Raw genomic sequence first — 27,641 nt, 5'->3', positions numbered from 1 at the left:
TTTGACAATGTTGTAAATATGCTGAACAGGTGATAGACTCTACAGAAGCTACGACACTTATACAACGCAGATGAACTATTGAAATACATGCCTAAAACCAATGTTTTTATTTCTATCAATTTGATTTTGCATAGTTCACAATTAGAGAGAACAACCTCAATCTGGATTGGAGATGAACATAGAACACAACCCATTTGTTTAATTCATTTTGGAGCTGCTGGTTGGAAGGTTTTTGTCTCAGCTCCCTGTAATGTGGATGTGTTCAGGGCTTCTGCATTCCCCGCTCGCTCACACACTCTGCTGCCTGCAAGCCCTTACTGCCAAGACCATATTCACACCACTCCCATCCCTCTTGCTTGCGCTCTCTCTCTCTCCCTCTAGCTCTCTCCTCGTGCTCTCCATCTCTGTCGCCCTCTCCTCTTTCTCCAACCAAGAGCACAATCATTTGCTCTCACACAGCATTCACCATGGAGCAAACCTTCCATTGAAAGACTTCCCTGTAGGTGTCAGTAATTATCTATCTATCTATCTATCTATCTATCTATCTATCTATCTATCTATCTATCTATCTATCTATCTATCTATCTATCTATCTATCTATCTGTCTGTCTGTCTGTCTGTCTGTCTGTCTGTCTGTCTGTCTGTCTGTCTGTCTGTCCTTCTAAATGTATATGTCATGTCTTTCTATACATCTCCATTTCAATATTTCATATTGTTCTTTTTGGTGGGTAAAATCTGGCCTTCTGCTTCGGTATCATTATTGTCTGTTACTGTATACATGTTCTGTATGTGTGTTCTGTATGTGTGTTCTGTATGAGTGTTCTATATGAGTGTTCTGTATACATGTTCTGTATGTGTGTTCTGTATGTGTGTTCTGTATGAGTGTTCTGTATACATGTTCTGTATGTGTGTTCTGTATGTGTGTTCTGTATGAGTGTTCTGTATGAGTGTTCTGTATACATGTTCTGTATGTGTGTTCTGTATGTGTGTTCTGTATGAGTGTTCTGTATGAGTGTTCTGTATACATGTTATGTATGTGTGATCTGTATGTGATAAGAGCGTCTGCTAAATGACTTAAATGTAAATGTAATGTAAATGTCTTCTGTATGTGTGTTCTGTATGTGTGTTCTGTATGAGTGTTCTGTATGTGTGTTCTGTATGAGTGTTCTGTATACATGTTCTGTATGTGTGTTCTGTATGTGTGTTCTATATGAGTGTTCTGTATGAGTGTTCTGTATATGTGTTCTGTATGTATGTTCTGTATGTGTGTTCTGTATGAGTGTTCTCTTTGAGTGTTCTGTATACATGTTCAGTATGTGTGATCTGTATGTGTCTTCTGTATATGTGTGCTGTATGAGTGTTCTGTATACATGTTCTGTATGTGTGTTCTGTATGTGTGTTCTGTATGAGTGTTCTGTATGAGTGTTCTGTATACATGTGCTGTATGTGTGTTCTATATGTGTGTTCTGTATACATGTTCTGTATGTGTGTTCTGTATGAGTGTTCTGTATGAGTGTTCTGTATACATGTTCTGTATGTGTGTTCTGTATGAGTGTTCTGAAAACATGTTCTGTATGTGTGTTCTGTATGTGTGTCTGTATGTGTGTTCTGTATATATGTTCTGTATGAGTGTTCTGTATGTGTGCTCTGTATGAGTGTTCTGTGTGAGTGTTCTGTATGTGTGTTCTGTATATGTGTTCTGTATGAGTGTTCTGTATGTGTTTTCTGTATGTGTGTTCTGTATGAGTGTTCTGTATGTGTGTTCTGTATGAGTGTTCTGTATGTGTGTTCTGTATGTGTGTTCTGTATACATGTTCTGTATGAGTGTTCTGTATGAGTGTTCTGTATACATGTTCTGTATGAGTGTTCTGTATGTGTGTTCTGTATGTGTGTTCTGTATGAGTGTTCTCTATACATATTCTGTATGTGTGTTCTGTATGAGTGTTATGTATGAGTGTTCTGTATACATGTTCTGTATGTGTGTTCTGTATACATGTTCTGTATGAGTGTTCTGTATACATGTTCTGTATGTGTGTTCTGTATACATGTTCTGTATGTGTGTTCTGTATACGTGTTCTGTATGTGTGTTCTGTATGTGTGTTCTGTATACATGTTCTGTATGTGTGTTCTGTATGTGTGTTCTGTATACATGTTCTGTATGTGTCTTCTGTATACATGTTCTGTATGTGTGTTCTGAATACATGTTCTGTATGTTGTGTTCTGTATGTGTGTTCTGAATACATGTTCTGTATGTTGTGTTCCATATGTTGTGTTCCCTATGCTGTGTCCCGTATGTTGTGTTCTGTATACATGTTCTGTATGTGTTTTCTGAATACATGTTCTGTATGTTGTGTTCCGTATGTTGTGTTCCGTATGTTGTGTTCCGTATGTTGTGTTCCGTATGTTGTGTTCCGTATGTATGTGTTCCGTATGTTGTGTTCCGTATGTTGTGTTCCGTATGTTGTGTTCCGTATGTTGTGTTCCGTATGTTGTGTTCCGTATGTTGTGTTCCGTATGTATGTGTTCCGTATGTATGTGTTCCGTATGTTGTGTTCCGTATGTTGTGTTCCGTATGTTGTGTTCCGTATGTATGTGTTCCGTATGTATGTGTTCCGTATGTTGTGTTCCGTATGTTGTGTTCCGTATGTTGTGTTCCGTATGTATGTGTTCCGTATGTTGTGTTCCGTATGTTGTGTTCCGTATGTTGTGTTAAGTATGTTGTGTTAAGTATGTTGTGTTCCGTATGTTGTGTTAAGTATGTATGTGTTCCGTATGTTGTGTTAAGTATGTTGTGTTCCGTATGTTGTGTTCCGTATGTTGTGTATGTTGTGTTCCGTATGTTGTGTTCCGTATGTTGTGTTCCGTATGTTGTGTTAAGTATGTTGTGTTCCGTATCTTGTGTTAAGTATGTTGTGTTCCGTATCTTGTGTTAAGTATGTTGTGTTCCATATGTTGTGTTCCCTATGTTGTGTCCCGTATGATGTGTTCTGTATACATGTTCTGTATGTGTTTTCTGAATACATGTTCTGTATGTTGTGTTCCGTATGTTGTGTTCCGTATGTTGTGTTCCGTATGTTGTGTTCCGTATGTTGTGTTCCGTATGTATGTGTTCCGTATGTTGTGTTCCGTATGTTGTGTTCCGTATGTTGTGTTCCGTATGTTGTGTTCCGTATGTTGTGTTCTGTATGTTGTGTTCCGTATGTATGTGTTCCGTATGTATGTGTTCCGTATGTTGTGTTCCGTATGTTGTGTTCCGTATGTTGTGTTCCGTATGTATGTGTTCCGTATGTATGTGTTCCGTATGTTGTGTTCCGTATGTTGTGTTCCGTATGTTGTGTTCCGTATGTTGTGTTCCGTATGTTGTGTTCCGTATGTTGTGTTCCGTATGTTGTGTTAAGTATGTTGTGTTAAGTATGTTGTGTTCCGTATGTTGTGTTAAGTATGTATGTGTTCCGTATGTTGTGTTAAGTATGTTGTGTTCCGTATGTTGTGTTCCGTATGTTGTGTATGTTGTGTTCCGTATGTTGTGTTCCGTATGTTGTGTTAAGTATGTTGTGTTCCGTATCTTGTGTTAAGTATGTTGTGTTCCGTATCTTGTGTTAAGTATGTTGTGTTCCGTATGTTGTGTTAAGTATGTTGTGTTCCGTATCTTGTGTTAAGTATGTATGTGTATGAACTGTCCACTGCACTCCCTCCCTGCAGCCAAGCACTACTGTAAGAGCCCAGCCAGCAGCACGACGAGCAGCTACGCTCCCAGCAGCACGACGAGCAGATACGCTCCCAGCAGCAGCAGTCTGAGCTGTGGAGGGGGAGGAGGAGGGGGCGGCAGCAGCGCCAGCAGCACCTGCAGTAAGAGCAGCTTCGACTACACACAGGACACAGAGGCTGCTCACATGGCCGCCACGGCCATCCTCAACCTGTCCACGCGCTGCAGGGAGATGCCCCACGGCCTGGGAGGCAAGCCCCAGGACCTCCTCTCCCAGGTAGGGAGGGCTGCAGCCCAGACTCATCCTCACCCACACTCCCCACAGGTCTCGGGCGCTGCGTTGCTGTCTGTCACGCTCTCTCTCTGTCAACCACACCTTCTCTCGCTCTACCTTACCTCTCTATCTCTCTCTCTACCGCACCTCTCTCTCTCTCTCTCTATTCCACACCTTCTCTCTCTCTACCGCACCTCTCTCTCTCTCTCTCTCTATTCCACACCGTCTCTCTCTACCACACCTCTCTCTCTCTCTGTCAACCACACCTACTCTCTGTCTCTCTCTACCACACCTTCTCTCTCTCTCGCTCCCTACCACACCTCTCTATCTCGCTCTCTCGCTCTACCACACCTCTCCATCTCTCTCTCTACCATACCTCTCTCTCTCTATTCCACACCTTCTCGCTCTCTACCACACCTCTCTCTCTCTCTCTGTGTCAACCACACCTTCTCTCTGTTGCTCTCTACCACACCTTCTCTCTCTACCACATCGCTCTCTCTACCACATCTCTCTCTCTACCACACCTCTCTCTCTCTCTGTGTCAACCACACCTTCTCTCTGTTGCTCTTTACCACACCTTCTCTCTCTACCACATCGCTCTCTCTACCACATCTCTCTCTCTACCACACCTCTCTCTCTCTCTCTGTCAACCACACCTTCTCTCTGTTGCTCTCTACCACACCTTCTCTCTCTACCACACCTTCTCTCTCTACCACACCTTCTCTCTCTACCACATCTCTCTCTACCACACCTTCTCTCTCTACCACACCTTCTCTCTCTACTACACCTTCTCACTCTACCACACCTTCTCTCTCTACCACATCTTCTCTCTCTACTACACCTCTCTCTCTACCACACCTTCTCTCTCTACCACACCTCTCTCTCTACCACATCTCTCTCTCTACCTGACCTTCTCTCTCTACCACATCTCTCTCTCTACCACACCTTCTCTCTCTCTACTACACCGTCTCTCTACTACACCTTCTCTCTCTCTCTACCACACCTCTCTCTCTACCACACCTTCTCTCTCTACCACATCTCTCTCTCTACCACACCTTCTCTCTCTCTACTACACCTTCTCTCTCTACCACACTTTCTCTCTCTCTACCACACCTCTCTCTCTACTACACCTTATTTTTCTCTCTCTCTGCACCTCTCTTCCCTTCTCTCTCTCCGTCTCTCTGCCCTTCTTTCTCTCACTCTCTATCTCTCTCCAACCCTATCCCTTTATCCCATTTCTTTCCCCTATCTTTCATGCTTTCTTTAATGCTATTTCAATCTATCAGACTACATGTGTATAATATCTCCTATACAATAAGGATATGATCTCTTCCTTACTGTCACCCTGAGTCAGTTCAAGTGAAAAGTGGGCCCTTGTCTGATCCAGTCAGCAATGAGTCAGAGCCCTCATCCACAAGGCTAGGTGTCAGATGTCTTTCTATGCCACTTGATTTAGGCATTGCTGCTTTGCTTATCACAGAATAATGCAGTCTGGCCTAGCATCCTGTGATTATGAGGCTGTGGGAGAAAGATATGCATTGTGGGCACGATGGAGTGGAGCCCTTGGCTTTTTCAGACAGCCTGGAATGGATCGATGGTTTCAGTTGCCTCTCTCTCTCTCTCTCTCTCTCTCTCTCTCTCTCTCTCTCTCTCTCTCTCTCTCTCTCTCTCTCTCTCTCTCCTCTCTCTCTCCTCTCTCTCTCTCTCTCTCTCTCTCTCTCTCTCTCTCTCTCTCTCTCTCTCCTCTCTCTCTCTCTCTCTCTCTCTCTCTCTCTCTCTCTCTCTCTCTCTCTCTCCTCTCTCTCTCTCTCTCTCTCTCTCTCTCTCTCTCTCTCTCTCAATTCAATTCAATTCAAGGGGCTTTATTGGCATGGGAAACATGTGTTAACATTGCCAAAGCAAGTGAGGTAGGTAATATACAAAAGTCAAATAAACAATAAAGAATGAACAGTAAACATTACACATACAGAAGTTTCAAAACAATAAAGACATTACAAATGTCATATTATATATATGCAGTGTTGTAACAATGTACAAATGGTTAAAGCACACAAGTTAAAATAAATAAACATAAATATGGGTTGTATTTACAGTGGTGTTTGTTCTTCACTGGTTGCCCTTTTCTTGTGGCAACAGGTCACAAATCTTGCTGCTGTGATGGCACACTGTGGAATTTCACCCAGTAGATATGGGAGTTTATCAAAATTGGATTTGTTTTCGAATTCTTTGTGGATCTGTGTAATCTGAGGGAAATATGTCTCTCTAATATGGTCATACATTGGGCAGGAGGTTAGGAAGTGCAGCTCAGTTTCCACCTCATTTTGTGGGCAGTGTGCACATAGCCTGTCTTCTCTTGAGAGCCATGTCTGCCTACGGCGGCCTTTCTCAATAGCAAGGCTATGCTCACTGAGTCTGTACATAGTCAAAGCTTTCCTTAAGTTTGGGTCAGTCACAGTGGTCAGGTATTCTGCCACTGTGTACTCTCTGTTTAGGGCCAAATAGCATTCTAGTTTGCTCTGTTTTTTTGTTAATTCTTTCCAATGTGTCAAGTAATTATCTTTTTGTTTTCTCATGATTTGGTTGGGTCTAATTGTGCTGTTGTCCTGGGGCTCTGTGGGGTGTGTTTGTGTTTGTGAACAGAGCCCTAGGACCAGCTTGCTTAGGGGACTCTTCTCCAGGTTCATCTCTCTGTAGGTGATGGCTTTGTTATGGAAGGTTTGGGAATCGCTTCCTTTTAGGTGGTTGTAGAATTTAACGGCTCTTTTCTGGATTTTGATAATTAGTGGGTATCGGCCTAATTCTGCTCTGCATGCATTATTTGGTGTTCTACGTTGTACACGGAGGATATTTTTGCAGAATTCTGCATGCAGAGTCTCAATTTGGTGTTTGTCCCATTTTGTGAAATCTTGGTTGGTGAGCGGACCCCAGACCTCACAACCATAAAGGGCAATGGGCTCTATGACTGATTCAAGTATTTTTAGCCAGATCCTAATTGGTATGTTGAAATTTATGTTCCTTTTGATGGCATAGAAGGCCCTTCTTGCCTTGTCTCTCAGATCGTTCACAGCTTTGTGGAAGTTACCTGTGGTGCTGATGTTTAGGCCGAGGTATGTATAGTTTTTTGTGTGCTCTAGGGCAACGGTGTCTAGATGGAATTTGTGGTCCTGGTGACTGGACCTTTTTTGGAACACCATTATTTTGGTCTTACTGAGATTTACTGTCAGGGCCCAGGTCTGACAGAATCTGTGCAGAAGATCTAGGTGCTGCTGTAGGCCCTCCTTGGTTGGTGACAGAAGCACCAGATCATCAGCAAACAGTAGACATTTGACTTCGGATTCTAGTAGGGTGAGACCGGGTGCTGCAGACTGTTCTAGTGCCCGCGCCAATTCGTTGATATATATGTTGAAGAGGGTGGGGCTTAAGCTGCATCCCTGTCTCACCCCACGACCCTGTGTGAAGAAATGTGTGTGTTTTTTGCCAATTTTAACCGCACACTTGTTGTTTGTGTACATGGATTTTATAATGTCGTATGTTTTACCCCCAACACCACTTTCCATCAATTTGTATAGCAGACCCTCATGCCAAATTGAGTCGAAGGCTTTTTTGAAATCAACAAAGCATGAGAAGACTTTGCCTTTGTTTTGGTTTGTTTGGTTGTCAATTAGGGTGTGTAGGGTGAATACATGGTCTGTTGTACGGTAATTTGGTAAAAAGCCAATTTGACATTTGCTCAGTACATTGTTTTCATTGAGGAAATGTACGAGTCTGCTGTTAATGATAATGCAGAGTATTTTCCCAAGGTTACTGTTGACGCATATTCCACGGTAGTTATTGGGGTCAAATTTGTCTCCACTTTTGTGGATTGGGGTGATCAGTCCTTGGTTCCAAATATTGGGGAAGATGCCAGAGCTAAGGACGATGTTAAAGAGTTTTAGTATAGCCAATTGGAATTTGTTGTCTGTATATTTGATCATTTCATTAAGGATACCATCAACACCACAGGCCTTTTTGGGTTGGAGGGTTTTTATTTTGTCCTGTAACTCATTCAAGGTAATTGGAGAATCCAGTGGGTTCTGGTAGTCTTTAATAGTTGATTCTAGGATTTGTATTTGATCATGTATATGTTTTTGCTCTTTATTCTTTGTTATAGAGCCAAAAAGATTGGAGAAGTGGTTTACCCATACATCTCCATTTTGGATAGATAATTCTTCGTGTTGTTGTTTGTTTAGTGTTTTCCAATTTTCCCAGAATTGGTTAGAGTCTATGGAGTCTTCAATTACATTGAGCTGATTTCTGACGTGCTGTTCCTTCTTTTTCCGTAGTGTATTTCTGTATTGTTTTAGTGATTCGCCATAGTGAAGGCGTAGACTCAGGTTTTCCGGGTCTCTATGTTTTTGGTTGGACAGGTTCCTCAATTTATTTCTTAGATTTTTGCATTCTTTATCAAACCATTTGTCATTGTTGTTCATTTTCTTCGGTTTTCTATTTGAGATTTTTAGATTTGATAGGGAAGCTGAGAGGTCAAATATACTGTTAAGATTTTCTACTGCCAAGTTTACACCTTCACTATTGCAGTGGAACGTTTTACCCAGGAAGTTGTCTAAAAGGGATTGAATTTGCTGTTGCCTAATTGTTTTTTGGTAGGTTTCCAAACTGCATTCCTTCCATCTATAGCATTTCTTAATGTTACTCAGTTCCTTTGGCTTTGATGCCTCATGATTGAGTATTGCTCTGTTCAAGTAGACTGTGATTTTGCTGTGGTCTGATAGGGGTGTCAGTGGGCTGACTGTGAACGCTCTGAGAGACTCTGGGTTGAGGTCAGTGATAAAGTAGTCTACAGTGCTACTGCCAAGAGATGAGCTATAGGTGAACCTACCATAGGAGTCCCCTCGAAGCCTACCATTGACTATGTACATACCCAGCGTGCGACAGAGCTGCAGGAGTTGTGACCCGTTTTTGTTGGTTATGTTGTCATAGTTGTGCCTAGGGGGGCATATGGGGGAGGGAATGCTGTCACCTGCAGGCAGGTGTTTGTCCCCCTGTGTGCTGAGGGTGTCAGGTTCTTGTCCAGTTCTGGCATTTAGGTCGCCACAGACTAATACATGTCCCTGGGCCTGGAAATGATTGATTTCCCCCTCCAGGATGGAGAAGCTGTCTTCATTAAAGTATGGGGATTCTAGTGGGGGGATATAGGTAGCACACAGGAGGACATTTTTCTCTGTTAAGATAATTTCCTTTTGAATTTCTAGCCAAATGTAAAATGTTCCTGTTTTGATTAATTTAATGGAGTGAGTTAGGTCTGCTCTATACCAAATTAGCATTCCCCCTGAGTCCCTTCCCTGTTTCACACCTGGTAGTTTGGTGGATGGGACTACCAGCTCTCTGTAACCTAGAGGGCAACCAGTGGGTCCGTCTCCGCTATACCATGTTTCTTGCAGGATGACAATGTCTGCATTACCGATTTCTTTGGTGAAGTCCGGGTTCCTGCTCTTTAGGCCAAAGGCAGATGACCTCAGGCCTTGGATATTCCAGGATGATATAGTGAAGGCTTTTTGTTCCATAAAGTGTCCAATGTTGTTGGTCGTGTGGTTTGGCCTCAGGCCAGTAAGTGTGAGCAGAGCCTGCTGAGCATCTGGTACATGCCGTTGGCTTGGGCGAGTGTAAGAGTGGGGGTTGGGCCTGTTTGCCCGCTCACTACCTGGGCGTATGTGTGACTTCCATGTTGATGCCCTCTTTGCGGGGGTGGGGTGCATGGGGTGGGCAGGAGTGGCATAGGTCTGATCTGAGGGGGCCTAAATGGGGTGTGGGCATGGTTGATGTGGGGGGGTGTTGATTGGTTGGGGTGGGGGTGTGGATGTGTCTGGGGGTGCTGTGGTCTGGATGTAAGTCCTCTTGGCGTGGGTCCTCTATGTGTAGGTCCAGGGGGGGGTCCTGCAGGTCTTGGAGGGTGTCTCGCTGGTCTGGGTGGGGTGTCTATTGATCTGTTGCTCCTGTGTGAAGTGTTGGGGCTGCGTTTGAGAGCGATGTCCTTTAGAGTCCGGACAAAGGTGGGCACTGCTGCCTTATAGAGGTGGACCTGGTCATAGAGGCTGTTCAAGTCCAGGGTGGAGTGGTGGGCCAGGAAAGACATTTGGTTTTGAGGCACAGTCACGGGAAATGCTTGCGTTTACCCGCTGTATTGTAGCAGGGTGGAAGTCTTTTCGTGGTAGCAGGGTGGAGATAACCACTTGTGCGTTGGGGAAAGTAGAAGAAGCTTTTTCAATCACTCCCTTCAGTGCTGTGGCCACCCTTTCCTGCTGTGCTCTCAGGTCGTTTGTGCCTGTGTGTATTATTATGTGGCTAGGTGAGCCTAGTTTGTCCTCAGACAGAAGGTCTAGGGCGCGCTGGGTGTTTGGACACCAGAGTTTAGACACACTGTGTTTGGGAAAAAGTTTTTTTTCTTCTATATATTTCCCATTTGAGTCCATAAGGAGAACAATCTGTGTCTTGTGTTTGTTCTCAGTGGGTGTGGGGGGGTTGTCAGGAGGGCTATCAGGGTGGCTGACAGGGGGGGTGCTCAGGGGGGGTGAGAGCTGCTGGGCTTGGGTTTTTTCTTTTGTCTGTTCTGCTGTGATGTTGACTCTATGGTCTGGTGTGGACTGTTCTGCTGTGGTGTCGAGACTTTTGTCCGGTGCTGAGGTGGGCTGTTCTGCTGGCGTCTCTGTGGGGATGGCCACCTCCCTAGTGGGTTGTTCTCTGTCACATGCCATCCCCCTCAACCTCTCCTCCAGCAGTCTGATCCTCTCCTCCATCCCCCTCTCCCTCTCCTCCAGCAGTCTGATCCTCTCCTCTAGTGCTTTGTTCTGCTCCTGCTTCTGCTCTTTCTCCTGTTGAAGTTGTCTCACCACTGTCCAGAGTGCAGATATGTCTCTCTCCACCTCCAGCTCTCCTGGTCTGGTTAAGGGGTTGTTGTGCTGGACTGTTGTCTGGGTCTGTGCTGACTGGAGTGTAATCACCTGCTGTTCCAGCTCCACCTGCCTTACCTCCAGCTGGGTGAATTTATCCTTCATTTCAATGAGGGAGAAGTACTCTGTACTGGGAGGTTGACTGTCTGCTGAGGGTTGCTCGTCTGTGGGGTTATATGATGAAGAGGTCTGGTCTGACCCGCTTGGGGTGGGGGTATCTTTATCAAGGGAGAGCTTCTCCTGCTGGGCTAATTCTTTGATTAGGTGAAAGTCCAGCTGAAACTGTTTGGGGTTGCCCTGTACCAATACTGTTCCAGACTTATATAGATTTATGTTAGCTGACTCAGAGTCCTCGTTGTCAAGTATCCTGAGTTTCCACCCCTCGTTAACCCCCCCTCTCTTAACAGAGGGGTAGTGTGCTAATATAGCACTGTGCCATGCCAGGGGATGGTTTGTGTGGAAGATAAGGTTGCTGATGTTCCCATTTTTGTAATAGTCAGCAAAAAGTGTCTCTTGATTTTCCATAAGGAGCTTCATTTTGTGCTCTTTTCTTGCCTTATCATTCTTTACACTCACAGGGTACTGTATTTTAATTACCTCTGAACAGCAGGAGGGAGCTTCTAAGGCCTCTCCATTTGGTTGGGGTAGACTATTCGACTCTCCTGCCATTGTTGGGCTAATGGTTTTTGACACCTCTCACTTGACACGTCAGTGCTAGTTGACGCTATATCAAGCTTGGCAATTATGTTTCATTCAATGCTTATAAAGTAATGTCATGTATTTTTCTTCTTGGCTTTTGGCAATAGAATATAGTTTCAGACTAAACATTACTCACTCAGTTCCAGGTTGGGTGGTGTTTTCAGGTTTCTGTTGTTTTCCAGAGAATTTGCTGTGTAATAATCCTTGGTATTTGTGAATCTTTCAGGTGATTCCGTAATTCCGTCCAAAATCAGGATGTAGGTTTTGAGTTTTGATTTGAATTTAGGGTTATGTTGTAGAGGGTAGCATCCTGTATGTGTTCCTGACAAAAAATCCAAGTTTAACTAACTCTAAATCTATATTTTTTAAAGAAAATGCTGAAAAATGCAGGAGCTCATCTGATCATGACCTCTCTCTCTCTCTCTCTCTCTCCACCCTTCCATTTCATGTTCTGTACATTCATCTCCTCTTAAAGACAGTGTGGGCTGCAGAGTGGGACAAGAAGGAGGAGAAATTAGTCTCTGCTTCACTATCTGTCTCTCTGCTTTGTCTCTCTCAAACCTCTCACTGCCTTGTCTCTGCTTTGTCTCTCTCAACCCTCTCTCTGTCCCTCTGCTTTGTCTCTCTCTCTCTGTCTCTCTGCTTTGTCTCTCTGTCAACCCTCTCTCCATCCCTCTCTCTCTCTCTCTCTCTCTCTCTCTCTCTCTCTCTCTCTCTCTCTCTCTCTCTCTCTCTCTCTCTCTCTCTCTCTCTCTCTCTCTCTCTCTCTCTCTCTCTCTCTCTTGTGGTCATACTCCTTTGTGGAGGTGACATTGAGAGAGAGTGGCCAATTTGTGAGGACATGGTCTTGCTCTGTGGCAGTCCGTCTCTGTGTGAACCATCATCCCCATCATCATCACCAGCATCATCATCGCCATCATCACCATAATAATCACTAGAGCGTCGCGGGGAAATTCCATGTTCTGTATATTCATCTCCTCTTAAAGACAGTGTGGGCTGCAGAGTGGGCCAAGAAGGAGGAGAAATTAGTCTCTGCTTCACTATCTGTCTCTCTGCTTTGTCTCTCTCAAACCTCTCACTGCCTTGTCTCTGCTTTGTCTTTCTCAACCCTCTCTCTGTCCCTCTGCTTTGTCTCTCTCTCTCAACCCTCTCTCTGTCTCTCTGCATTGTCTCTCTCTCTCAACCCTCTCTCTGTCTCTCTGCTTTGTCTCTCTGTCAACCCTCTCTCCATCCCTCTGCTTTGTCCCTCTTTCTGTCTCTCTCTGCTTTGTCTCTCTCTCACAACTCTCTTTCTGTCTCTCTGCTTAGTCTCTCTCTCAACCAACTCTCTTTCTTTCTATCTGCTTTGTCTCTCCCTCAACCCTCTCTCTCTCTCTGCTTTGTCTCTCTCTCAACCCTCTCTCTGTCTCTCTGCTTACTCTCTCTCTCAACCCTCTCTCTGTCTCTCTGCTTTGTCTCTCTCTCTCAACCCTCTCTCTGTCCCTCTGCTTTGTCTCTCTCTCTCAACCTTCTCTCTGTCTCTCTGCTTTCTCTCTCTCTCAACCCTCTCTCTGTCTCTCTGCTTGTCTCTCTCTCAACCCTCTCTCTGTCTCTCTGCTTTGTCTCTCTCTCTCAACTCTCTCTCTGTCTCTCTGCTTTGTCTCTCTGTCAACCCTCTCTCCATCCCTCTGCTTTGTCCCTCTTTCTGTCTCTCTCTGCTTTGTCTCTCTCTCTCACAACTCTCAATCTGTCTCTCTGCTTTGTCTCTCTCTCTCAACACTCTATCCGTCTCTCTGCTTTGTCTCTCTCTCAACTATCTCTCTGTCTCTCTGCTTTGTCTCTCTCTCAACCCTCTCTCTGTCTCTCTGCTTTGTCTCTCTCTCAACCCTCTCTCTGTCTATCTGCTTTGTCTCCCTCAACCCTCTCGCTGTCCCTCTGCTTTGTCTCTCTCTCTCAACCCTCTTTCTGTCTCTCTGCTTTGTCTCTCTCTCTCAACCCTCTCTCTGTCTCTCTGCTTTGTCTCTCTCTCTCAACCCTCTCTCTGTCTCTCTGCTTTGTCTCTCTCTTAACCCTCTCTCTGTCTCTGCTTTGTCTCTCTGTCAACCCTTTCTCCATCCCTCTGCTTTGTCCCTCTTTCTGTCTCTCTCTGCTTTGTCTCTCTCTCACAACTCTCTTTCTGTCTCTCTGCTTAGTCTCTCTCTCAACCAACTCTCTTTCTTTCTATCTGCTTTGTCTCTCCCTCAACCCTCTCTCTCTCTCTGCTTTGTCTCTCTCTCAACCCTCTCTCTGTCTCTCTGCTTAGTCGCTCTCTCAACCCTCTCTCTGTCTCTCTGCTTTGTCTCTCTCTCTCAACCCTCTCTCTGTCCCTCTGCTTTGTCTCTCTCTCTCAACCCTCTCTCTGTCTCTCTGCTTTCTCTCTCTCTCAACCCTCTCTCTGTCTCTCTGCTTGTCTCTCTCTCAACCCTCTCTCTATCTCTCTGCTTTGTCTCTCTCTCTCAACTCTCTCTCTGTCTCTCTGCTTTGTCTCTCTGTCAACCCTCTCTCCATCCCTCTGCTTTGTCCCTCTTTCTGTCTCTCTCTGCTTTGTCTCTCTCTCACAACTCTCTTTCTGTCTCTCTGCTTAGTCTCTCTCTCTCAACACTCTATCCGTCTCTCTGCTTTGTCTCTCTCTCAATTCTCTCTCTGTCTCTGCTTTGTCTCTCTCTCAACCCTCTCTCCGTCTATCTGCTTTGTCTCTCCCTCAACCCTCTCTCCATCCTTCTGCTTTGTCCCTCTTTCTGTCTCTCTCTGCTTTGTCTCTCTCTCACAACTCTCTCTCTGTCTCTCTGCTTAGTCTCTCTCTCTCAACACTCTATCCGTCTCTCTGCTTTGTCTCTCTCTCAACTATCTCTCTGTCTCTCTGCTTTGTCTCTCTCTCAACCCTCTCTCTGTCTCTCTGCTTTGTCTCTCTCTCAACCCTCTCTCTATCTCTCTGCTTTGTCTCCCTCAACCCTCTCGTTGTTTCTCTGCTTTGTCTCTCTCTCAACCGTCTCTATGTCTCTCTGCTTTGTCTCTCTCTCAACCCTCTCTCTGTCTCTCTGCTTTGTCTCTCCCTCAACCCTCTCTCTCTCTCTGCTTTGTCTCTCTCTCTCAACCCTCTCTCTGTCTAACTGCTTTCTCTCTCTCTCAACCCTCTCTCTGTCTCTCTGCTTGTCTCTCTCTCAACCCTCTCTCTGTCTCTCTGCTTTGTCTCTCTCTCAACTCTCTCTCTGTCTCTCTGCTTTGTCTCTCTCTCAACCCTCTCTCTGTCTCTCTGCTTTGTCTCTCTCTCAACTCTCTCTCTGTCTCTGCTTTGTCTCTCTCTCAACCCTCTCTCTGTCTATCTGCTTAGTCTCTCTCTCAACCCTCTCTCTGTCCATCTGCTTTGTCTCTCTCTCAACACTCTATCTGTCTCTCTGCTTTGTCTCTCTCTCAACGCTCTATCTGTCTCTCTGCTTTGTCTCTCTCTCAACTCTCTCTCTGTCTCTGCTTTGTCTCTCTCTCAACCCTCTCTCTGTCTATCTGCTTCATCTATCTCTCTCTCATCCCTCTCTCTGTCTCTGCTTTGTCTCTCTCTCAACTCTCTCTCTGTCTCTGCTTTGTCTCTCTCTCAACCCTCTATCGGTCTCTCTGCTTTGTCTCTCTCTCAACCCTCTCTGTCTCTCTGCTTTGTCTCTCTCTCAACTCTCTCTCTGTCTCTGCTTTGTCTCTCTCTCACCTCTCTCTCTGTCTCTCTGCTTTGTCTCTCCCTCAACCCTCTCTCTGTCTCTCTGCTTTGTCTCTCTCTCAACCAACTCTCTTTCTTTCTATCTGCTTTGTCTCTCCCTCAACCCTCTCTCTCTTTCTCTGCTTTGTCTCTCTCTCAACCCTCTCTCTGTCTCTCTGCTTAGTCTCTCTCTCAACCCTCTCTCTGTCTCTCTGCTTTGTCTCTCTCTCTCAACCCTCTCTTTGTCCCTCTGCTTTGTCTCTCTCTCTCAACCCTCTCTCTGTCTCTCAGCATTCTCTCTCTCTCAACCCTCTCTCTGTCTCTCTGCTTGTCTCTCTCTCAACCCTCTCTCTGTCTCTCTGCTTTGTCTCTCTCTCTAAACTCTCTCTCTGTCTCTCTGCTTTGTCTCTCTGTCAACCCTCTCTCCATCCCTCTGCTTTGTCCCTCTTTCTGTCTCTCTCTGCTTTGTCTCTCTCTCTCAACCCTCTCTCTGTCCCTCTGCTTTGTCTCTCTCTCTCAACCCTCTCTCTGTCTCTCAGCATTCTCTCTCTCTCAACCCTCTCTCTGTCTCTCTGCTTGTCTCTCTCTCAACCCTCTCTCTGTCTCTCTGCTTTGTCTCTCTCTCTAAACTCTCTCTCTGTCTCTCTGCTTTGTCTCTCTGTCAACCCTCTCTCCATCCCTCTGCTTTGTCCCTCTTTCTGTCTCTCTCTGCTTTGTCTCTCTCTCACAACTCTCTTTCTGTCTCTCAGCATTCTCTCTCTCTCAACCCTCTCTCTGTCTCTCTGCTTGTCTCTCTCAACCCTCTCTCTGTCTCTCTGCTTTGTCTCTCTCTCTAAACTCTCTCTCTCTGTCTCTCTGCTTTGTCTCTCTGTCAACCCTCTCTCCATCCCTCTGCTTTGTCCCTCTTTCTGTCTCTCTCTGCTTTGTCTCTCTCTCACAACTCTCTTTCTGTCTCTCTGCTTAGTCTCTCTCTCTCAACACTCTATCCGTCTCTCTGCTTTGTCTCTCTCTCAACTATCTCTCTGTCTCTCTGCTTTGTCTCTCTCTCAACCCTCTCTCTGTCTCTCGGCTTTGTCTCTCTCTCAACCCTCTCTCTATCTCTCTGCTTTGTCTCCCTCAACCCTCTCGCTGTCTCTCTGCTTTGTCTCTCTCTCAACCCTCTCTCTGTCTCTCTGCTTTGTCTCTCTCTCAACCCTCTCTCTATCTCTCTGCTTTGTCTCTCCCTCAACACTCTCTCTGTCACTCTGCTTTGTCTCTCTCTCAACCCTCTCTCTGTCTCTCTGCTTTGTCTCTCTCTCAACTCTCTCTCTCTGTCTCTCTGCTTTGTCTCTCTCTCAACCCTCTCTCTGTCTCTCTGCTTTGTCTCTCTCTCAACCCTCTCTCTGTCTCTCTGCTTTCTCTCTCTCTCAACCCTCTCTCACTCTGCTTTGTCTCTCTCTCAACACTCTATCCGTCTCTCTGCTTTGTCTCTCTCTCAACTCTCTCTCTGTCTCTGCTTTGTATCTCTCTCAACCCTCTCTCTGTCTATCTGCTTTGTCTCTCTCTCTCAACCAACTCTCTTTCTTTCTATCTGCTTTGTCTCTCCCTCAACCCTCTCTCTCTCTCTGCTTTTTCTCTCTCTCAACCCTCTCTCCGTCTCTCTGCTTAGTCTCTCTCTCAACCCTCTCTCTGTCTCTCTGCTTTGTCTCTCTCTCTCAACCCTCTATCTGTCCCTCTGCTTTGTCTCTCTCTCAACCCTCTCTCTCTCTGCTTTGTCTCTCTCTCAACCCTCTCTCTGTCTCTCTGCTTTGTCTCTCTCTCAACCCTCTCTCTGTCTCTCTGCTTTGTCTCTCTCTCAACTCTCTCTCTGTCTCTGCTTTGTCTCTCTCTCAACCCTCTATCTGTCCCTCTGCTTTGTCTCTCTCTCTCAACCCTCTCTCTCTCTGCTTTGTCTCTCTCTCAACCCTCTCTCTGTCTCTCTGCTTTGTCTCTCTCTCAACCCTCTCTCTGTCTCTCTGCTTTGTCTCTCTCTCAACTCTCTCTCTGTCTCTGCTTTGTCTCTCTCTCAACCCTCTCTCTGTCTATCTGCTTAGTCTCTCTCTCAACCCTCTCTCTGTCTCCCTGCTTTGTCTCTCTCTCAACCCTCTATCTGTCTCTCTGCTTTGTCTCTCTCTCAACCCTCTCTGTCTCTCTGCTTTGTCTCTCTCTCTCAACCCTCTCTCTGTCTCTCTGCTTAGTCTCTCTCTCAACTCTCTCTCTGTCTCTCTGCTTTGTCTCTCTCTCAACTCTCTCTCTGTCTCTCTGCTTGGTCTCTCTCTCTCTCAACCCTCTCTCTCTCTCTGCTTTATCTCTCTCTCAACCCTCTCTCTGTCTCTCTGCTTTGTCTCTCTCTCAACCCTCTCTCTGTCTCTCTGCTTTGTCTCTCTCTCAACTCTCTCTCTGTCTCTGCTTTGTCTCTCTCTCAACTCTCTCTCTGTCTATCTGCTTTGTCTCTCCCTCAACCCTCTCTCTGTCTCTCTGCTTTGTCTCTCTCTCAACCAACTCTCTTTCTTTCTATCTGCTTTGTCTCTCTCTCAACCCTCTCTCTCTCTCTGCTTTGTCTCTCTCTCAACCCTCTCTCTGTCTCTCTGCTTTGTCTCTCTCTCAACCCTCTCTCTGTCTATCTGCTTTGTCTCTCCCTCAACCCTCTCTCTGTCTCTCTGCTTTGTCTCTCTCTCAACCCTCTCTCTGTCTATCTGCTTTGTCTCTCTCTCAACACTCTATCTGTCTCTCTGCTTTCTCTCTCTCTCAACCCTCTCTCTCTCTCTGCTTTGTCTCTCTCTCAACTCTCTCTCTGTCTCTGCTTTGTCTCTCTCTCACCTCTCTCTCTGTCTCTCTGCTTTGTCTCTCCCTCAACCCTCTCTCTGTCTATCTGCTTTGTCTCCCTCAACCCTCTCGCTGTCCCTCTGCTTTGTCTCTCTCTCTCAACCCTCTCTCTGTCTCTCTGCTTTGTCTCTCTCTCTCAACCCTCTCTCTGTCTCTCTGCTTTGTCTCTCTCTCTCAACCCTCTCTCTGTCTCTCTGCTTTGTCTCTCTCTTAACCCTCTCTCTGTCTCTGCTTTGTCTCTCTGTCAACCCTTTCTCCATCCCTCTGCTTTGTCCCTCTTTCTGTCTCTCTCTGCTTTGTCTCTCTCTCACAACTCTCTTTCTGTCTCTCTGCTTAGTCTCTCTCTCAACCAACTCTCTTTCTTTCTATCTGCTTTGTCTCTCCCTCAACCCTCTCTCTCTCTCTGCTTTGTCTCTCTCTCAACCCTCTCTCTGTCTCTCTGCTTAGTCGCTCTCTCAACCCTCTCTCTGTCTCTCTTCTTTGTCTCTCTCTCTCAACCCTCTCTCTGTCCCTCTGCTTTGTCGCTCTCTCAACCCTCTCTCTGTCTCTCTTCTTTGTCTCTCTCTCTCAACCCTCTCTCTGTCCCTCTGCTTTGTCTCTCTCTCAACCCTCTCTCTGTCTCTCTGCTTTCTCTCTCTCTCAACCCTCTCTCTGTCTCTCTGCTTTGTCTCTCTGTCAACCCTCTCTCCATCCCACTGCTTTGTCCCTCTTTCTGTCTCTCTCTGCTTTGTCTCTCTCTCACAACTCTCTTTCTGTCTCTCTGCTTAGTCTCTCTCTCTCAACACTCTATCCGTCTCTCTGCTTTGTCTCTCTCTCAACTCTCTCTCTGTCTCTGCTTTGTCTCTCTCTCAACCCTCTCTCCGTCTATCTGCTTTGTCTCTCCCTCAACCCTCTCTCCATCCTTCTGCTTTGTCCCTCTTTCTGTCTCTCTCTGCTTTGTCTCTCTCTCACAACTCTCTTTCTGTCTCTCTGCTTAGTCTCTCTCTCTCAACACTCTATCCGTCTCTCTGCTTTGTCTCTCTCTCAACTATCTCTCTGTCTCTCTGCTTTGTCTCTCTCTCAACCCTCTCTCTGTCTCTCTGCTTTGTCTCTCTCTCAACCCTCTCTCTATCTCTCTGCTTTGTCTCCCTCAACCCTCTCGCTGTTTCTCTGCTTTGTCTCTCTCTCAACCGTCTCTATGTCTCTCTGCTTTGTCTCTCTCTCAACCCTCTCTCTATCTCTCTGCTTTGTCTCTCCCTCAACCCTCTCTCTCTCTCTGCTTTGTCTCTCTCTCTCAACCCTCTCTCTGTCTCTCTGCTTTCTCTCTCTCTCAACCCTCTCTCTGTCTCTCTGCTTGTCTCTCTCTCAACCCTCTCTCTGTCTCTCTGCTTTGTCTCTCTCTCTCAACTCTCTCTCTGTCTCTCTGCTTTGTCTCTCTCTCAACCCTCTCTCTGTCTCTCTGCTTTGTCTCTCTCTCAACTCTCTCTCTGTCTCTGCTTTGTCTCTCTCTCAACCCTCTCTCTGTCTATCTGCTTAGTCTCTCTCTCAACCCTCTCTCTGTCTATCTGCTTTGTCTCTCTCTCAACACTCTATCTGTCTCTCTGCTTTGTCTCTCTCTCAACGCTCTATCTGTCTCTCTGCTTTGTCTCTCTCTCAACTCTCTCTCTGTCTCTGCTTTGTCTCTCTCTCAACCCTCTCTCTGTCTATCTGCTTCATCTATCTCTCTCTCATCCCTCTCTCTGTCTCTGCTTTGTCTCTCTCTCAACACTCTCTCTGTCTCTGCTTTGTCTCTCTCTCAACCCTCTATCGGCCTCTCTGCTTTGTCTCTCTCTCAACCCTCTCTCTGTCTCTCTGCTTTGTCTCTCTCTCAACCCTCTCTGTCTCTCTGCTTTGTCTCTCTCTCAACCCTCTCTCTGTCTCTCTGCTTTGTCTCTCTCTCAACCCTCTCTCTGTCTATCTGCTTTGTCTCTCCCTCAACCCTCTCTCTGTCTCTCTGCTTTGTCTCTCTCTCAACCCTCTCTCTGTCTATCTGCTTTGTCTCTCTCTCAACACTCTATCTGTCTCTCTGCTTTCTCTCTCTCTCAACCCTCTCTCTATCTCTGCTTTGTCTCTCTCTCAACTCTCTCTCTGTCTCTGCTTTGTCTCTCTCTCAACCCTCTCTCCGTCTATCTGCTTTGTCTCTCCCTCAACCCTCTCTCTGTCTCTCTGCTTTGTCTCTCTCTCAACAAACTCTCTTTCTTTCTATCTGCTTTGTCTCTCCCTCAACCCTCTCTCTCTCTCTGCTTTGTCTCTCTCTCTCAACCCTCTCTCTGTCTCTCTGCTTTCTCTCTCTCTCAACCCTCTCTCTGTCTCTCTGCTTGTCTCTCTCTCAACCCTCTCTCTGTCTCTCTGCTTTGTCTCTCTCTCTCAACTCTCTCTCTGTCTCTCTGCTTTGTCTCACTCTCAACCCTCTCTCTGTCTCTCTGCTTTGTCTCTCTCTCAACCCTCTCTCTGTCTATCTGCTTTGTCTCTCCCTCAACCCTCTCTCTGTCTCTCTGCTTTGTCTCTCTCTCAACCCTCTCTCTGTCTATCTGCTTTGTCTCTCTCTCAACACTCTATCTGTCTCTCTGCTTTCTCTCTCTCTCAACCCTCTCTCTATCTCTGCTTTGTCTCTCTCTCAACTCTCTCTCTGTCTCTGCTTTGTCTCTCTCTCAACCCTCTCTCCGTCTATCTGCTTTGTCTCTCCCTCAACCCTCTCTCTGTCTCTCTGCTTTGTCTCTCTCTCAACAAACTCTCTTTCTTTCTATCTGCTTTGTCTCTCCCTCAACCCTCTCTCTCTCTCTGCTTTGTCTCTCTCTCTCAACCCTCTCTCTGTCTCTCTGCTTTCTCTCTCTCTCAACCCTCTCTCTGTCTCTCTGCTTGTCTCTCTCTCAACCCTCTCTCTGTCTCTCTGCTTTGTCTCTCTCTCTCAACTCTCTCTCTGTCTCTCTGCTTTGTCTCACTCTCAACCCTCTCTCTGTCTCTCTGCTTTGTCTCTCTCTCAACTCTCTCTCTGTCTCTGCTTTGTCTCTCTCTCAACCCTCTCTCTGTCTATCTGCTTAGTCTCTCTCTCAACCCTCTCTCTGTCTATCTGCTTTGTCTCTCTCTCAACACTCTATCTGTCTCTCTGCTTTGTCTCTCTCTCAACGCTCTATCTGTCTCTCTGCTTTGTCTCTCTCTCAACTCTCTCTCTGTCTCTGTTTTCTCTCTCTCTCAACCCTCTCTCTGTCTATCTGCTTCATCTATCTCTCTCTCATCCCTCTCTCTGTCTCTGCTTTGTCTCTCTCTCAACTCTCTCTCTGTCTCTGCTTTGTCTCTCTCTCAACCCTCTATCTGTCTCTCTGCTTTGTCTCTCTCTCAACCCTCTCTGTCTCTCTGCTTTGTCTCTCTCTCTCTCAACCCTCTCTCTGTCTCTCTGCTTAGTCTCTCTCTCAACTCTCTCTCTGTCTCTCTGCTTTGTCTCTCTCTCAACTCTCTCTCTGTCTCTCTGCTTTGTCTCTCTCTCTCTCAACCCTCTCTCTCTCTGCTTTGTCTCTCTCTCAACCCTCTCTCTGTCTCTCTGCTTTGTCTCTCTCTCAACCCTCTCTCTGTCTCTCTGCTTTGTCTCTCTCTCAACTCTCTCTCTGTCTCTGCTTTGTCTCTCTCTCACCTCTCTCTCTGTCTCTCTGCTTTGTCTCTCCCTCAACCCTCTCTCTGTCTATCTGCTTTGTCTCCCTCAACCCTCTCGCTGTCCCTCTGCTTTGTCTCTCTCTCTCAACCCTCTCTATGTCTCTCTGCTTTGTCTCTCTCTCTCAACCCTCTCTCTGTCTCTCTGCTTTGTCTCTCTCTCTCTCAACCCTCTCTCTGTCTCTCTGCTTTGTCTCTCTCTTAACCCTCTCTCTGTCTCTGCTTTGTCTCTCTGTCAACCCTTTCTCCATCCCTCTGCTTTGTCCCTCTTTCTGTCTCTCTCTGCTTTGTCTCTCTCTCACAACTCTCTTTCTGTCTCTCTGCTTAGTCTCTCTCTCAACCAACTCTCTTTCTTTCTATCTGCTTTGTCTCTCCCTCAACCCTCTCTCTCTCTCTGCTTTGTCTCTCTCTCAACCCTCTCTCTGTCCCTCTGCTTTGTCTCTCTCTCAACCTTCTCTCTGTCTCTCTGCTTTCTCTCTCTCTCAACCCTCTCTCTGTCTCTCTGCTTTGTCTCTCTCTTAACCCTCTCTCTGTCTCTGCTTTGTCTCTCTGTCAACCCTTTCTCCATCCCTCTGCTTTGTCCCTCTTTCTGTCTCTCTCTGCTTTGTCTCTCTCTCACAACTCTCTTTCTGTCTCTCTGCTTAGTCTCTCTCTCAACCAACTCTCTTTCTTTCTATCTGCTTTGTCTCTCCCTCAACCCTCTCTCTCTCTCTGCTTTGTCTCTCTCTCAACCCTCTCTCTGTCTCTCTGCTTAGTCGCTCTCTCAACCCTCTCTCTGTCTCTCTTCTTTGTCTCTCTCTCTCAACCCTCTCTCTGTCTCTCTGCTTTGTCTCTCTCTCAACCCTCTCTGTCTCTCTGCTTTGTCTCTCTCTCAACCCTCTCTCTGTCTCTCTGCTTTGTCTCTCTCTCAACCCTCTCTCTGTCTATCTGCTTTGTCTCTCCCTCAACCCTCTCTCTGTCTCTCTGCTTTGTCTCTCTCTCAACCCTCTCTCTGTCTATCTGCTTTGTCTCTCTCTCAACACTCTATCTGTCTCTCTGCTTTGTCTCTCTCTCAACAAACTCTCTTTCTTTCTATCTGCTTTGTCTCTCCCTCAACCCTCTCTCTCTCTCTGCTTTGTCTCTCTCTCTCAACCCTCTCTCTGTCTCTCTGCTTTCTCTCTCTCTCAACCCTCTCTCTGTCTCTCTGCTTGTCTCTCTCTCAACCCTCTCTCTGTCTCTCTGCTTTGTCTCTCTCTCTCAACTCTCTCTCTGTCTCTCTGCTTTGTCTCACTCTCAACCCTCTCTCTGTCTCTCTGCTTTGTCTCTCTCTCAACCCTCTCTCTGTCTATCTGCTTTGTCTCTCCCTCAACCCTCTCTCTGTCTCTCTGCTTTGTCTCTCTCTCAACCCTCTCTCTGTCTATCTGCTTTGTCTCTCTCTCAACACTCTATCTGTCTCTCTGCTTTCTCTCTCTCTCAACCCTCTCTCTATCTCTGCTTTGTCTCTCTCTCAACTCTCTCTCTGTCTCTGCTTTGTCTCTCTCTCAACCCTCTCTCCGTCTATCTGCTTTGTCTCTCCCTCAACCCTCTCTCCATCTCTCTGCTTTGTCTCTCTCTCAACAAACTCTCTTTCTTTCTATCTGCTTTGTCTCTCCCTCAACCCTCTCTCTCTCTCTGCTTTGTCTCTCTCTCTCAACCCTCTCTCTGTCTCTCTGCTTTCTCTCTCTCTCAACCCTCTCTCTGTCTCTCTGCTTGTCTCTCTCTCAACCCTCTCTCTGTCTCTCTGCTTTGTCTCTCTCTCTCAACTCTCTCTCTGTCTCTCTGCTTTGTCTCACTCTCAACCCTCTCTCTGTCTCTCTGCTTTGTCTCTCTCTCAACTCTCTCTCTGTCTCTGCTTTGTCTCTCTCTCAACCCTCTCTCTGTCTATCTGCTTAGTCTCTCTCTCAACCCTCTCTCTGTCTATCTGCTTTGTCTCTCTCTCAACACTCTATCTGTCTCTCTGCTTTGTCTCTCTCTCAACGCTCTATCTGTCTCTCTGCTTTGTCTCTCTCTCAACTCTCTCTCTGTCTCTGTTCTGTCTCTCTCTCAACCCTCTCTCTGTCTATCTGCTTCATCTATCTCTCTCTCATCCCTCTCTCTGTCTCTGCTTTGTCTCTCTCTCAACTCTCTCTCTGTCTCTGCTTTGTCTCTCTCTCAACCCTCTATCTGTCTCTCTGCTTTGTCTCTCTCTCAACCCTCTCTGTCTCTCTGCTTTGTCTCTCTCTCTCAACCCTCTCTCTGTCTCTCTGCTTAGTCTCTCTCTCAACTCTCTCTCTGTCTCTCTGCTTTGTCTCTCTCTCAATTCTCTCTCTGTCTCTCTGCTTTGTCTCTCTCTCTCTCAACCCTCTCTCTCTCTGCTTTGTCTCTCTCTCAACCCTCTCTCTGTCTCTCTGCTTTGTCTCTCTCTCAACCCTCTCTCTGTCTCTCTGCTTTGTCTCTCTCTCAACTCTCTCTCTGTCTCTGCTTTGTCTCTCTCTCACCTCTCTCTCTGTCTCTCTGCTTTGTCTCTCCCTCAACCCTCTCTCTGTCTATCTGCTTTGTCTCCCTCAACCCTCTCGCTGTCCCTCTGCTTTGTCTCTCTCTCTCAACCCTCTCTCTGTCTCTCTGCTTTGTCTCTCTCTCTCAACCCTCTCTCTGTCTCTCTGCTTTGTCTCTCTCTCTCTCAACCCTCTCTCTGTCTCTCTGCTTTGTCTCTCTCTTAACCCTCTCTCTGTCTCTGCTTTGTCTCTCTGTCAACCCTTTCTCCATCCCTCTGCTTTGTCCCTCTTTCTGTCTCTCTCTGCTTTGTCTCTCTCTCACAACTCTCTTTCTGTCTCTCTGCTTAGTCTCTCTCTCAACCAACTCTCTTTCTTTCTATCTGCTTTGTCTCTCCCTCAACCCTCTCTCTCTCTCTGCTTTGTCTCTCTCTCAACCCTCTCTCTGTCCCTCTGCTTTGTCTCTCTCTCAACCTTCTCTCTGTCTCTCTGCTTTCTCTCTCTCTCAACCCTCTCTCTGTCTCTCTGCTTTGTCTCTCTCTTAACCCTCTCTCTGTCTCTGCTTTGTCTCTCTGTCAACCCTTTCTCCATCCCTCTGCTTTGTCCCTCTTTCTGTCTCTCTCTGCTTTGTCTCTCTCTCACAACTCTCTTTCTGTCTCTCTGCTTAGTCTCTCTCTCAACCAACTCTCTTTCTTTCTATCTGCTTTGTCTCTCCCTCAACCCTCTCTCTCTCTGCTTTGTCTCTCTCTCAACCCTCTCTCTGTCTCTCTGCTTAGTCGCTCTCTCAACCCTCTCTCTGTCTCTCTTCTTTGTCTCTCTCTCTCAACCCTCTCTCTGTCCCTCTGCTTTGTCTCTCTCTCAACCCTCTCTCTGTCTCTCTGCTTTCTCTCTCTCTCAACCCTCTCTCTGTCTCTCTGCTTGTCTCTCTCTCAACCCTCTCTCTATCTCTCTGCTTTGTCTCTCTCTCTCAACTCTCTCTCTGTCTCTCTGCTTTGTCTCTCTGTCAACCCTCTCTCCATCCCACTGCTTTGTCCCTCTTTCTGTCTCTCTCTGCTTTGTCTCTCTCTCACAACTCTCTTTCTGTCTCTCTGCTTAGTCTCTCTCTCTCAACACTCTATCCGTCTCTCTGCTTTGTCTCTCTCTCAACTCTCTCTCTGTCTCTGCTTTGTCTCTCTCTCAACCCTCTCTCCGTCTATCTGCTTTGTCTCTCCCTCAACCCTCTCTCCATCCTTCTGCTTTGTCCCTCTTTCTGTCTCTCTCTGCTTTGTCTCTCTCTCACAACTCTCTTTCTGTCTCTCTGCTTAGTCTCTCTCTCTCAACACTCTATCCGTCTCTCTGCTTTGTCTCTCTCTCAACTATCTCTCTGTCTCTCTGCTTTGTCTCTCTCTCAACCCTCTCTCTGTCTCTCTGCTTTGTCTCTCTCTCAACCCTCTCTCTATCTCTCTGCTTTGTCTCCCTCAACCCTCTCGCTGTTTCTCTGCTTTGTCTCTCTCTCAACCGTCTCTATGTCTCTCTGCTTTGTCTCTCTCTCAACCCTCTCTCTATCTCTCTGCTTTGTCTCTCCCTCAACTCTCTCTCTGTCTCTGCTTTGTCTCTCTCTCAACCCTCTCTCTGTCTATCTGCTTAGTCTCTCTCTCAACCCTCTCTCTGTCTATCTGCTTTGTCTCTCTCTCAACACTCTATCTGTCTCTCTGCTTTGTCTCTCTCTCAACGCTCTATCTGTCTCTCTGCATTGTCTCTCTCTCAACTCTCTCTGTCTCTGCTTTGTCTCTCTCTCAACCCTCTCTCTGTCTATCTGCTTCATCTATCTCTCTCTCATCCCTCTCTCTGTCTCTGCTTTGTCTCTCTCTCAACACTCTCTCTGTCTCTGCTTTGTCTCTCTCTCAACCCTCTATCGGCCTCTCTGCTTTGTCTCTCTCTCAACCCTCTCTGTCTCTCTGCTTTGTCTCTCTCTCAACTCTCTCTCTCTGTCTCTCTGCTTTGTCTCTCTCTCAACCCTCTCTCTGTCTCTCTGCTTTGTCTCTCTCTCAACCCTCTCTCTGTCTCTCTGCTTTCTCTCTCTCTCAACCCTCTCTCTCTCTCTCCTTTGTCTCTCTCTCAACACTCTATCCGTCTCTCTGCTTTGTCTCTCTCTCAACTCTCTCTCTGTCTCTGCTTTGTATCTCTCTCAACCCTCTCTCTGTCTATCTGCTTTGTCTCTCTCTCTCAACCAACTCTCTTTCTTTCTATCTGCTTTGTCTCTCCCTCAACCCTCTCTCTCTCTCTGCTTTGTCTCTCTCTCAACCCTCTCTCTGTCTCTCTGCTTAGTCTCTCTCTCAACCCTCTCTCTGTCTCTCTGCTTTGTCTCTCTCTCTCAACCCTCTATCTGTCCCTCTGCTTTGTCTCTCTCTCTCAACCCTCTCTCTCTCTGCTTTGTCTCTCTCTCAACCCTCTCTCTGTCTCTCTGCTTTGTCTCTCTCTCAACCCTCTCTCTGTCTCTCTGCTTTGTCTCTCTCTCAACTCTCTCTCTGTCTCTGCTTTGTCTCTCTCTCAACCCTCTCTCTGTCTATCTGCTTAGTCTCTCTCTCAACCCTCTCTCTGTCTATCTGCTTTGTCTCTCTCTCAACACTCTATCTGTCTCTCTGCTTTGTCTCTCTCTCAACGCTCTATCTGTCTCTCTGCTTTGTCTCTCTCTCAACTCTCTCTCTGTCTCTACTTTGTCTCTCTCTCAACCCTCTATCTGTCTCTCTGCTTTGTCTCTCTCTCAACCCTCTCTGTCTCTCTGCTTTGTCTCTCTCTCTCAACCCTCTCTCTGTCTCTCTGCTTAGTCTCTCTCTCAACTCTCTCTCTGTCTCTCTGCTTTGTCTCTCTCTCAACTCTCTCTCTGTCTCTCTGCTTTGTCTCTCTCTCTCTCAACCCTTTCTCTCTCTCTGCTTTATCTCTCTCTCAACCCTCTCTCTGTCTCTCTGCTTTGTCTCTCTCTCAACTCTCTCTCTGTCTCTGCTTTGTCTCTCTCTCAACTCTCTCTCTGTCTATCTGCTTTGTCTCTCCCTCAACCCTCTCTCTGTCTCTCTGCTTTGTCTCTCTCTCAACCAACTCTCTTTCTTTCTATCTGCTTTGTCTCTCTCTCAACCCTCTCTCTCTCTCTGCTTTGTCTCTCTCTCAACCCTCTCTCTGTCTCTCTGCTTTGTCTCTCTCTCAACCCTCTCTCTGTCTATCTGCTTTGTCTCTCCCTCAACCCTCTCTCTGTCTCTCTGCTTTGTCTCTCTCTCAACCCTCTCTCTGTCTATCTGCTTTGTCTCTCTCTCAACACTCTATCTGTCTCTCTGCTTTCTCTCTC

At 46.5% G+C, this 27,641-nt stretch overlaps 1 protein-coding gene across 9 annotated transcripts in view; it reads left to right on the top strand.

The window, feature by feature from the left end:
- The window catches only part of LOC129846163 (myelin transcription factor 1-like protein), a 132,222-nt gene that overhangs the window by 50,555 nt on the left and 54,026 nt on the right, over window positions 1-27,641 (top strand). For all 9 annotated transcript variants that reach the window (XM_055914117.1, XM_055914118.1, XM_055914124.1 and 6 more), the window contains exon 11: window positions 3,703-3,983. In XM_055914117.1, the coding sequence (XP_055770092.1) occupies window positions 3,703-3,983 (281 nt within the window). The remainder of the gene's footprint in view (window positions 1-3,702; window positions 3,984-27,641) is intronic.

This window comes from Salvelinus fontinalis, unplaced genomic scaffold (genome assembly GCF_029448725.1).
Source record: "Salvelinus fontinalis isolate EN_2023a unplaced genomic scaffold, ASM2944872v1 scaffold_0462, whole genome shotgun sequence".
Classification (NCBI taxonomy): Eukaryota; Metazoa; Chordata; class Actinopteri; order Salmoniformes; family Salmonidae; genus Salvelinus; species Salvelinus fontinalis.
This window is presented reverse-complemented; position numbering and strand designations above follow the sequence as displayed.